This window comes from Dermacentor andersoni, chromosome 4 (assembly GCF_023375885.2).
Source record: "Dermacentor andersoni chromosome 4, qqDerAnde1_hic_scaffold, whole genome shotgun sequence".
Lineage (NCBI taxonomy): Eukaryota > Metazoa > Arthropoda > Arachnida > Ixodida > Ixodidae > Dermacentor > Dermacentor andersoni.
In genome coordinates, this window is record NC_092817.1 from 22,821,887 (window position 1) to 22,834,215 (window position 12,329).

At 42.6% G+C, this 12,329-nt stretch overlaps 1 protein-coding gene across 1 annotated transcript in view; it reads left to right on the forward strand.

Annotated features, from left to right (window-relative positions):
• The window catches only part of ft (cadherin-related tumor suppressor fat), a 117,163-nt gene that overhangs the window by 87,190 nt on the left and 17,644 nt on the right, over positions 1-12,329 (forward strand). The window contains exons 7-12 of the mRNA XM_072287500.1: positions 1,322-1,555; positions 3,763-3,964; positions 4,413-5,513; positions 7,402-7,582; positions 8,157-8,410; positions 8,941-10,671. Coding sequence (XP_072143601.1) covers positions 1,322-1,555; positions 3,763-3,964; positions 4,413-5,513; positions 7,402-7,582; positions 8,157-8,410; positions 8,941-10,671 — 3,703 coding nt within the window. The remainder of the gene's footprint in view (positions 1-1,321; positions 1,556-3,762; positions 3,965-4,412; positions 5,514-7,401; positions 7,583-8,156; positions 8,411-8,940; positions 10,672-12,329) is intronic.

Sequence of the window (12,329 nt, forward strand, 5' to 3'; positions counted from 1 at the left end):
AGCGTTCGTAGGTGTTGGTCGACCGCAAGAACTTCGCTCCACAAACACACAGTCACGCACACAAGCGGTTGCGATGTATTTATTCTGAATGCGGTGTGCCAGTTCTAGCTAGTGCTAGTGCAGCTGCTAGTATCATTTTTTTTAAGTGCACATGACTTGAGAATAACTAGCTCAAATTTGTGACTTGCAATATGTGTCCTTATGTTATCCATAAGACTGTTAATTAAATAGTGGAACTTTCTTAATTAGTCATTTGCACATTTCGATTTCGCTTGCAAGTGACATTGCATTTTTGAGTAATCCGGCTCGACAAGTTACAATTGTAACAAGTACTTAGATTTAAAATTTTGTTGAGGTAAAAAGAAAATTCACCTATCATATACTGGCTTACTATAGTCAAAGTAACACAAGCTAGTTTTGCACACACTTCCTTTAGTTGGATTTCTCAGTTATCTAAACAAACATCTGCAGTTTGAAAAGCCAACCAATAAAGACATGAAGAACAACACAGGGCAAATTAATTGTACTTACTAATTGAATTAAAGCAATAATAAATTAATAGAAATGAAAGTGGATGAAAATACAACTTGCCGCCAGGTGGGGAATGGTCTCGCGTCTTTGCATTACGCCCTGTGTTGTCCTTCGTGTCTTTGTTTGTTGGTTTCTTATGCTATAATTAATAAATATTGGGGCCCTCAGTTAACCCCCTTTCTTCTCGTTCATCTGCAGTGTGAGTGCCTCAAAGTGGCCCAGCCATGTGAATCTGTAGATGATGCAACTGTGATCAGTGACATAGAGAGATTCTGAATGGAAATGCACTGCTGCTCATGTAAGCAATGCTGGATCATCACGCTATCTTACCTGGACAATATCGAAAAAATTCATTGATGAGTTTGTGGTCTGTTTCAGAGGGATATAAACCTGTGCAAAAAATGCATGGCACATACTTGGTACCTACCTTTCCAAAACATCTTGCACAGGCAACGAATATTGTCTTCTTTCTAACTTGGTATTCATAAGTGCTTAAGATAGTGTCTAAAGAAAGGATAAGGATATTCCAGGAAGGTAGCATCTAAATATCAGTCTGTATGGCAGAAAATTAGCTTTTTGTTGTATTCTTGTCTTGAATAAACTGGAAGGCTACAGCAGATGTTATTTGTCTGCTTGTCTGTTTGCCTAAGGAATAAGCTTAACAATAAGGTCATTAATTGGCGCTAACAATTAGTGTTTGTGGGTTTGTACAGACTGCCCCACACCTTGAGTATGCACTTCACGGTAACATTGTTGTCTCAGCAGAGCCATCTTGTGGTATTTCATGCAGGTACTGGATACAAATGACAACTTGCCACTGTTTGGGGAAGCTGCCTACTCATTTGACTTATGGGAGGACACACAGAGGGGTGCACAGGTTGGAGCTGTGTCTGCCACGGACACTGACATGGGACTCAACCGGCAAGTCAGCTACTCGGTGCTCAGTGACTGGGCTAACGACGTCTTTTCCCTGAACCCTCAGACTGGCGTTTTTACGCTCACATCGCACTTGGACTATGAACAGGTATGCAGGCATAGTAAAAGAAGCGTTCATACACATTTGCTTTTACATAGTGTAAAATTCTCAGCTGTGGCAGTCATTTTTCAGCTGGTAATGATGATATGAGCATCCCCTTTGAAACGATGCATTGGCACATGCCATCAGAGTCATTATTTTTTTGCCCTCCTGCTGCGTCTTAATACGTACAAAGTTATGTAAAAGCTGCATATTTTTTTCCACAATTTTGACGAGGTGCGGCTCTTGCATGGGACCGAACCTTTCCGGCGACTTTTGCACACCCCGGATCTTGTGCACACCCTGGCTCTAGCGATCCATTAACAGTACAGGGAAGTACACAGCGCGCGAAAATTCGCCGACGCGCATTCGGCATCGGAGCACCGAAAGCGATTGCTTCTCAGTTGGAAAGTTTTTTTCCCCCACTTTTAGGGCTGACAAGTCATGGGTCCTTACCCATGACTTAGTCATGGCTCGTGTAAGTCATGCAGCCTTTACATGGCTGCGGCACTTACACGAGCCTATACAGAACTTCAATACTTTTAATTTGTTTTAACTGGGTAGAGTGTTAGCTTGTGGTGCAGTGATTGTTGCCGATTGTTCACATTAGTTGATCTACGATTCGAGAGATTTTCCACAACTACAGCTCTATGACTCTGCATTAACTTTTCCCGCCATACCAAATGTTGCAAATAAGTGGCTATCAATTTTTTAATGAGGAACCGCATTGCAGAAGGTGAGGAACCGCATTGCAGGAGGTTGTATAAAAAGTTCATGTGCTCACATTTTTCTAAACATGCACGGTCACATGAGAGAAAATGTGTGTTCTGTACACATGTTTTTATCCTAAGTCCAGAGTCATTCAAGAATATGCCAGCTTACACAAAATCTGCCATTTTCCAATTAGCAGTCAAAATTGCAATTTATTTATTAGAAAAAAAAAGGTGGAGTTGTGGCATTACTCGCTTTTTATGCGTGTAGCAGTCAAATCTCTATATAAAGAATCACACGGGACCGCCGAAAATCTTTCATTATTCTGAAAGGTCATTGTAGTGAAAGCCCAAAAATGAACCATTCCGCCCATCAGTACATCAGTTCATAAGTCATCACCATTTGAGCTATTCATGAAAACGTCGCTGTTGGCTCTCGGCCCACTATATCCCCGCTATTTTTTCGGCCATTGCTATTTTTGATAGATTCCGCTGCCACACACCACCGAAGCACCATAAGTAAAAGTGACGTGCGAAAAGCAGACGCTGACGCTGAAGAAAACTACTGACAAAAAAGGAAGCTCCATGTCGCCAACAAAGCGCAATGTTTTTTGTTCGTTTTTCACATTCCTTGCCGCGGATACTGCAGATGTCATACTCGTGCCGGCCACCTGAACTGCTCCAAAGCGCAAGTGTGCAAAGTGTGACAACACTGTCCGGAAAGTGCAAAGCGTGACAGTGTGGTATCCCCGCGAGTATGTAGGTGACATTTCACCGCGCGCTTAAGTTAGTACGGCCACAGACAAAAGAGCGAAAGAACGAAGAGACGGGCCTCCTTTGCTAGGCGACACTTGCCTGGGCAATATTCTAGGGACCATACATGGGCGGAGCATTCGCTCGCAAATCCCAATGCGTCGTCGCCTCCGCAATAGACTCAAAAATATATACATATATATATCCTTTGTTTTTTTTATTCAGTGCCATCTGAGGTTTTCCGAACCCGTGCATCGCGATGACCACTATCTGTGCCTTGTCGTCTGCTAGCCTACTGTTTCAGCTGCCATGAAGGATACCCAAAATCTAAGAATCCCCAGATTTTGGAATATTAGTTCGTAGTACTGAGGTGCTATTAACATGGCATGGAAACTGAATAACAATCATTATTCTGAAAAGTTCGGTACTCTAAAGTTTGTAGTAATTTAATATTTTTTACAATGGTACCATAAGAACTCAGCAGGGGATTTCTGAGAAGTTTGTTAACCTGAAAAGTTTGTTAATGGGGTGTTCGCAGTAATGAAGTTTCACTTATAATGTGTCGAAGCTAAATCAAATGTTAGAGCATATATGTATGTGTTGTGCGCTATGTGGGATGGTTTCAAGCACCTTGAAGAACACAGCACAAAATGGCATCAAGCACTGATGCACCGCTATATGGTGGATATCTTTTATGCAACCTTTTTATAGGGAATTACCAACTTACTTTTTATTATCTTTTTTTTATTTCAGCACCAGCACTATGTGTTGGTTGTACAAGCGCAAGATTCTGGCACACCGAGCTTGTCCTCAACTGCTACTGTATACATGAATGTGATGGATTTGAATGACAATGCACCTTTGTTCGACCCCATGAGCTACAGTGACGAGGTGTTTGAAAATGTCACAGTCGGATCCAGTTTACTGCGTGTCAGTGCTACAGACCTTGATTCAGGTAAGTGCACAGGTGTGCATAAGTAGTGTAAGTGAAACCATAACTCCGTCCCAATAATGTAGTGTTGAGCAGGAGCTGTTAACTGTAAGGAAATAGAAGCCTTGCTGTAAACAAATGAGTTGGGCTCACTGTAGACAGTAATAGCTGCAACTGTGGTCTTGCCTGTTGCAGGTGGGAAGCATTAGATAGCTTGGGAAATCACCACTAGATCAGTTTATCAATGCTTTTTTTTAACACGTCATGGCCAATATAATTTAGGTCTACGATAAGACAGGACACATGCTAATTGTAGTAGTCATGTCAGCAGCAATAGTGCTAGAGAAAATATTATGAAGAAAGCCATAACACTACTGTTGCATTGTTAAGGTGGCTAAAGTGTGAAATTTTCAGGCAGCAAATGCTATGAGGTTCAGTGTGCTCATTCTAAGCTGTCTGTCTTAATGTGCAGGTGACAATGGACGTATTGTGTACAGTATAGTCGAGGGCGACCCCGATGGCCATCTAGCCATCGAAGCAAATGGGACCATAATAACACGTATGCCATTGGATCGAGAAAAGAAGTCGCTGTACAGCCTTATTGTGCGGGCAACCGACCAAGCCATAGAAGTTCATCGCCGCCTATCAAGCAGTGTCCAGGTGACCATTGTACTCAAGGACGTCAATGACATGGTGCCCGAGTTTGTCACACCAAATGTGACCAGTGTGCAAGAGAATGCGCCAGCAAACAGCATCGTCATGGCAGTCAAAGCAGTGGACAGTGATGAAGGCAGAAACAGTTACGTGGAGTACAGTCTGTCACCAGAACACAGCTTCTCACTGGGCCCCGTCGATGGCCTGCTTCGTGTCAAAGGTCCCTTGGACCGGGAACAGAGGGCCAGTTATGAACTACTTGTGACAGCTCGAGACCGGGGTCATCCTGTACGCTCTGCCTCCCAGAGGCTACGAGTAATATTGCTTGACGAAAATGACAACAGCCCCGTATTTGACCCACGACAGTACAGCGCGGCAGTGTCTGAGAATGCTAGCCTTGGAACCAGTGTGCTTCAAGTGTCTGCTACAGATCAAGATGAAGGTGCTTCAGGTCAGGTGCGCTACTCTATCATCGCGGGTGACCCGAACCATGACTTTGAAGTCGGCCAGGACACTGGTGTGCTACGAGTACGCCGGGCCCTTGACTACGAGCGCCGGACACGATATCTGCTCACTGTCCAGGCGGAAGATTGTGCTGGTGCTGGAGGCACAGAGCTGCGTTTTGACACAGCCACTGTGACTATAGCTGTGACAGATGTGAACGATAATGCTCCGGCATTTGTGGACTCTCCTTACGAATTGCATGTTGTGGAAAATGCAGCTACGCCTGTGGTGCTCCTCACACTCAGTGCACACGATGCAGACCACGTGCCTAGTGGTCCACTCTATTACCGCCTGGAAGAAAGCACTCAGGGACTGTTTCGTGTGAACAGCTCTACTGGTAAGCTCTCGCTCGTGCAATCACTGGACCGAGAAGTCAAGGACCGATACCAGCTTACTGTCCTTGCAGTGGACTCTGGTGAGTTCCACTCTGCCCTATATGGTAGAAATTAAATGTGATAGACTAGCAGATATTTTAACAGCAAATGCAGCTGTAACATGACCAATTATTCCAATCTGACTGACCAAAATGCATGCAAGACACTTAGATGTCGAATTGTCGTTTCACTGTAGGATGAAGGGATAACTGTTTTCTCATAATCATAATTTACTTGAAAGAACAGAACATACTCTTAATAATATACACCACTAACAATTTGCACTGATGCAAATTCTTACATTGTGTCAACAAATGTCCGAAACTATGTGCTAATCACATAGTCACAGTCAAATTTGCTGGCATTCTGTTATATAGTTACAGAACACACTATATATTGCATAATATCCTGATGCTAAGGTAGCACATTCAGGAGGCATACTCTGAAAATCAGATGCATAATGCATTATCTTGTTACGTAAAAGCTTGTCAGAACATTGATCACAGGTATCCAAATTTTTTGGTCATCATGGAACTTTTCACCGACTCGTGGGCTATTCAGGTGACCCTAGAGTGATGTTTACAGTGACTAAAGTATCTTGCATTTGCAGCTGCTATAATCATGATTTGTATAAGTGCTTTAAATGCCATACATAATTTGACACACAAGAAAAGCAATGTTACATGCAAGAAAAGAGAGCTCTGAACTCAGGTTCAGTACATGATATCAGTTGAGTCTAGTTCAACAACCCATTTTTATGCTTTCAAATTAACATGGTTACAGCAGCTTCACACAGATATACAGATCACCTTTCAAATTCTATGCCACACACATGCTTTGTATACATAATGAGCAACACCAATGCACCTCTGCAGTTGTTCCAATAGATCCTTTTGTATGCTTTCAAGTTTCACTGGGGGTGCAGCGAACCATGCTTTGAACACCTTTTGTCATCAAAGAAACAACAAAAATGGATTATTTCTTAGATCTTTCCTGAGACATTACCTAATGTGTTAGCACTAACAGTGATAGAGTTAAAATTTTGGTTGCGCACTTAGCAGCACAGCATGCTCAGCACGTTCCAAATGCATAAACTCCATTTGCCCTTTAACAACAATCTTTTACACTCTCTCCCATTGCTTCTATCCTTCTCCACTTCTCTACTACTTCAGCCATGCCCCCTCCAACTACTCATCACATGTTACTTCCATGTGCACATCCATTTGCATTTCCTTGAGGTTTATCTACTGCTACTTGCTCATCTTGTCTTCTTTATCAAAAAAATAATGGGTGATGATAGTGTAGTGTTCAAAAGTGCCACCATTAAATGGAACCAGGATGCATCACAATCAACAATAAAAAAGCCTTATATTAACAACAGACGCTATTGCAGCAGCCTGTTATTTATTGCAGACAGTTGACCAGGCTGGAATTACACCATCTGTCAAAAATTGCTTTAACTGCTGCTTACCATGATTTAACTGTACTTGTTTCCAGTTTCTCACATTTTGCTGCGTGCCATCATCATTACTGTTAACAGTCAGTGTTGCCAACTTCTGGGCACTTGGTTTTGAGAAATTCTGTGATTTTTCATGCACTTTTAAAAGTAACAGCTCTAGGTCTGAATGCTTTGATATAAAAAGCTTTTTGGTGCACTACAATGGAATAGGCCCTTAGAAATCATAGCAGTTAGATGGGCTATTTGGTTGCTGGCTTGATGGAACATGGCACCGTTATAACCATGTTCCATCAAGCCTTTGAAATCAATTGCCAGTCCCTCTAAGCCTTGAAAATGATGCTGTGCACGGGAATGCGCTTTTGAGCAGAACGTGGAATGAGAGTGGGAACTAGAAATGCTAGTGCATCGAAGACGGCATTGAATCGCTGACATTTATTCTAACAAATGCAATTTCTTACATTGAATTGCAGGCAGTCCAAGGCAGACTGGAACAGGAACAGTTAACGTTCTTGTGAGTGACATCAATGACAATGCCCCTCGGTTTGAACGTAGTCGCTACATTGTTACACTGCCCGAGAACCAACCAGTGAACACACCTCTTACAACCATCACGGCCACTGATGCCGATACTGGAAGGAATGCCCAGATCAGGTTAGTGACAGATACTGAAGGGCATGATGGTGCCTACTACACTCTTTGATTGTGTTTTATGACACGCATGTTTAGCTTGTGATGTAAGCCAAGGCATTTAATGTCAGCTGTGTGCAGAGCTGTATTCAGCGGGAGAACAAAATAAAGCAGGGCCGCGATTTTCTAACAATGCCTTTTCCGATGCTAATACCTTTGGGCGCTTTTTGCATTCGTGAGTGGTCAAGAGATACTCCGCCCCTGGCGGAGCATCGAACGGAGCCACTCATGAACACGAAAAGCACCCAAAGGCATTAGCATCCGAAAAGGCATCGCTACCAAATCACGGTGCAGGTAAATTTAACAGAATCTTTTTAATTCTTGCTCAATTATATTGGTGCCTGCATATGTACCATTAAGAAAACAAGAACGGTACATAGAATGCTAATTTTTGATGAACAATAACAGCATGAAGAGCTATTACAGGTTGCAGTTCTTCATTGCACTGCACTGATGCCAAATTCTAAAGTATAGACAACTAAATATGCTGCTAATATTGCATTATGTGTTAACACAGCCTGTATATGTGTGATTTCAGGTATTCCCTGCGTGGTGAGAATGCGAGCCAGTTTCGAGTGGAGCCGGATAGCGGCATTATTACAGCCCAGGCCCCTATGGACCATGAGGAGTGTGAACGCTATGTGCTTCAACTTGTTGCTGAAGACCACGGTCTGACACAACGTCACACGGCAGCTACAGAGATCATTGTCCTTGTCACAGATGAGAATGACAACAGGCCAGTTTTCAGTGAAAACAACATGACAGTCGTCATTCCGGACACATCTGATACAGGCAAGACACAAATCCTATAATATTAAAAATATACACAACGTAACTCAACCTTTAAGAACATAATATTCAATGACAAGTTCTATTTTGCATTTATTTGCTTGCTGTTAGGAACAAAGAGGGCGGCAGCATAATGTGGCCTAGTCTATTTGCAACGTTGTGTTTGGAACTTTATTGGTTACACTGTTTTTAATTAGAACTTGCAAAGAGCAATTAAATCGAGAAAATTATTTTTTCTTGGCTGTAATTTTCAATGCTTTTATGGTACAGCTAGACATTTACCTCACCCATTGAAATTATCAAAGTTATAGAATAAGTGCTTCTTTAAGGATTTTGCAGATCAGAAAATACTTGTGCATTATTCCTGAATTTATTTATGCAAAGGAAGCCTCTTAGCATCCATATGAAGATCTTGAAGGTACTTTGTAAATTCAGAAGCATGTAGCTAGGCATGAGATTTTAATGTTCTTGTTGCTTATAAAAAGTTGCATGCCAGTGAAAAGTTGCTAACGTCTACTGTTTTAATGTCACAGGTCATTTTATTCTGGGCGCCCAAGCACAAGACATGGACTCTGGTGCAAACGGACGGCTGATTTTCCACTTATCTGGACCAGATGCGGAAAAGTTCCAAATCAATCAGGAGACGGGCATTGTGCGACTGGCCAAGAAGTTGCCGGCAGGGCAGAAAAAAGATGTCACCTACCACTTTCAAATCCATGCCACAGATCAAGGCAAAGTTCCACTGTCGTCTAGCGCCAGTGTTCGTGCATCTATCGCCAGCGGCAACCTGTTCCCCAAGTTCCAGTCGGGCACAATGAACAGGCTTACATTGTCTGAAGGTGGAATCGGAAGCAAAGGACAAGTGCTGACGACAATATCTGCAACATCTCCCAAAGCTGGGCCTGCTGCCAGAATCAACTACCACATTGCAGGAGGAAACAATGGTGGCGCATTCGCATTAAATCCGACGACTGGAGACCTCAGAGTTGTGCACGGTGAAGTGCTTGATTTGGAAACGATGCCCAGAATGCAACTGTGGCTGGCAGCTGGTGATAGTGATGACCCAATGCTAAGCAGTGCAACAAGGATCGACATAGAGCTGACCGATGTGAATGACAATGTCCCAGAGTTTGAACAAGACCTGTACAATACCTCAGTAAGGGAGGAGCAACTTCCAGGTCAGCTGGTTGCAAAACTCTACGCACGTGATCCTGACAGTGACAAGAATGGAAGAGTGAGATACAAACTGCGGCCCATGACAGCAAAGGAGAGCACTGCATCACTGCCATTTGAACTAAATGCCAATACGGGTGAACTGCGCACAACAGCTCGCCTGGACCGCGAGCAGATTGCCTCCTACCAATTCCTGGTGGAAGCCAGTGATCATGGGAGTCCTAGTTTAACCGGCACAGCCACTGTTGTTGTAACCGTGACAGACAAGAATGACAACCCACCTCGCTTTACCAGGCTCTTCAGTGTTAATGTAACTGAAAATGCTCCCATTGGATCCTTTGTCATCCAAGTGACTTCTTCTGACCGAGACGCTGCTGAAAATGCAAATGCAACATACAGTTTCACAGAGAACCCCGGCGAGCGATTTGCCATTGACCCATACTCAGGAAATGTGACCGTTGCAGGCCTGCTGGATAGGGAACTGCACGAAGAATACCTCCTTAAAGTAGCCGCTGTTGATGGTTCTTGGAAAGCAGAGACACCACTGACTATCTCTCTTCATGACATGAATGATAATGCACCACGGTTTCTGCAGCCTGTGTACAGGTTCAGGCTTGCTGAGCTGCAGCAGGCAGGAGCCTTCATTGGCCATGTATCGGCAATGGACGCAGACAAAGCTGGCCCCAATGCTGCCGTGACATATGCACTTCGACATCCATCTGACTTCTTCAGCTTGGACCCTACCTCTGGTGGCCTGCTCAGTAAGCAGCCACTTCGCTACAGACGTTCTCCAAGGGGGATGGCGTCACCAGAAAACCAGCACATCCTTCGCATAGTGGCCACAGACCATGGGAAGCCACCACTGTCATCGGAGGCTACAATTTACATCAATGTTGTTGATGCTAACAACCACATGCCCAAATTTGACAAGGCAGCATACTTTTCACCACTGCCATACAACGCTGTTGTTGGACTATCTGTGCTCCAAGTCACTGCGAGGGATGAACAAGATGTGGGCATCAATGCAGAATTGGTTTACAGCATTACTGATGGCAACGGAACTGGTCTTCTTGATGTGCATCCATCATCTGGTAATTATGATTATTTATTTATGGCGATTTAAAGTCTTTAAGCTGCTTAGTGAGCTACAAGGAATGCTTAATGGAGGGCAAAAGAACTGAAACCTGGGTACGTTGACACACATTCATCTTCAGGAGCAAGTGCCAACAGACAAGTGATGATTGAAGAAAAGACAAACAACAGTGCTGCTTGTAACTACCAAACAATTATTAAAGGAAAACAGTACACATATAGCCATACAGGTACAACCGCACATGCACTTTCACTACATTTTCTTAAAAAGATAAATTAAGCCACATAAAAGGATTTTATTTTCTTCAATCATCCCTTGTCTGCTGGTACTTGGTCCTCAAGATGGCCACCTAGAGCTCTTTAAATTGCACGTACAGTACACAAGCATTCTTGCATTCCACCTCCATCACAATTCAGTCACCATGGCCTATTATTACCTTGTGTTCAGTAGCAGTAGGCCATAGCCATAGAGCTATCACAGTGGGTATCTGGTAATTTTTCAAGCTGCTACTTTTCTTCTTTAGTGGAGACGTGTTGGTGCATTTGGGTCTCCTTTTGCACCAAACATCCTTGAAATTAAAGGCAGTGATAAAGCTGGTCTGACTTTTAGAGAAGGTCAGAATCAAGTTTAAACTTGCGACTTAGCCATCACTGCGTACAAGTTGTGATCACAAAGAGGAATAGCATGTTCAAGTACTGCAAAGTAGAGACGACAGTACTTATCCTACAGCTGGATTTCATCTTTTTCCTCAGATATGCCAGCCATTTATCGCCATCTCCTTTCTTTTATAGTGAATTTGATTGGCAGTCATCAGCATTTATCAAAACTTATCTGTTTGGAATTTTTGACAGCCTTCATTCTCATTCCACTAGATTTAATCACCGTCGAAATGTGTGAGAGAAAGTGAGCACAAATGTTACCTTTTTTGAGTGTCAAGGATGCCTGTATCATGTTACTGTTGATATCAGGTTTGTGAAAGCAAGTTGATCACTGCTGAATAAGCTGAATAAACCCGACAGGCTTGTAAGCAGCAATGACACGAACTTTGTCCTTTAGCTGGCAATTTGCGCTGCTGGCAAGGCAGCATGAGAGCCTGCTTTAGCAGTAGTTTAAATTTTCCTTTTACTGCTTGAGAGGAATTATGATACTGAATTTAATGTCTTGTTACGATAGGGTTTCTGAGAACTGTGATCAATTGCTTTTCTAAAAAAGAGCCATGAGCATAGGTGCTGTAGTCGGCAAAACCTAAATCAAATTCGAGGAAGCAACATCATTAAGGAGGGATTAGGCACTTCAAAAATTTTTTTTAAATTTTTTAAGCAATTTGACTGAAATTTGCACAGTTAATGTGTTTGTACCAGCTCATTTTAAAAATGCAATTTTGTTGCTTTTATAATTAATATTTTTTATGATATCCAAAACAGGATGTTCTTTGTTTGTAGCCTAATTAGCTAATGAACAGCAACTTGCACGGTAATATACTGCAAACGGAATCGATTGTGAATGTTCATAGTGTGTCATAAGCTATAAATCATTGTTTCAGGCCATTTTGAAGCGAAGTTATAGGTTGTCCTATAACTTGACTATAACTCACCTATAATAACTCAGCTATAGCTCAAAAAATGCCCACCTTGATAATAAAAAAATATCAATATA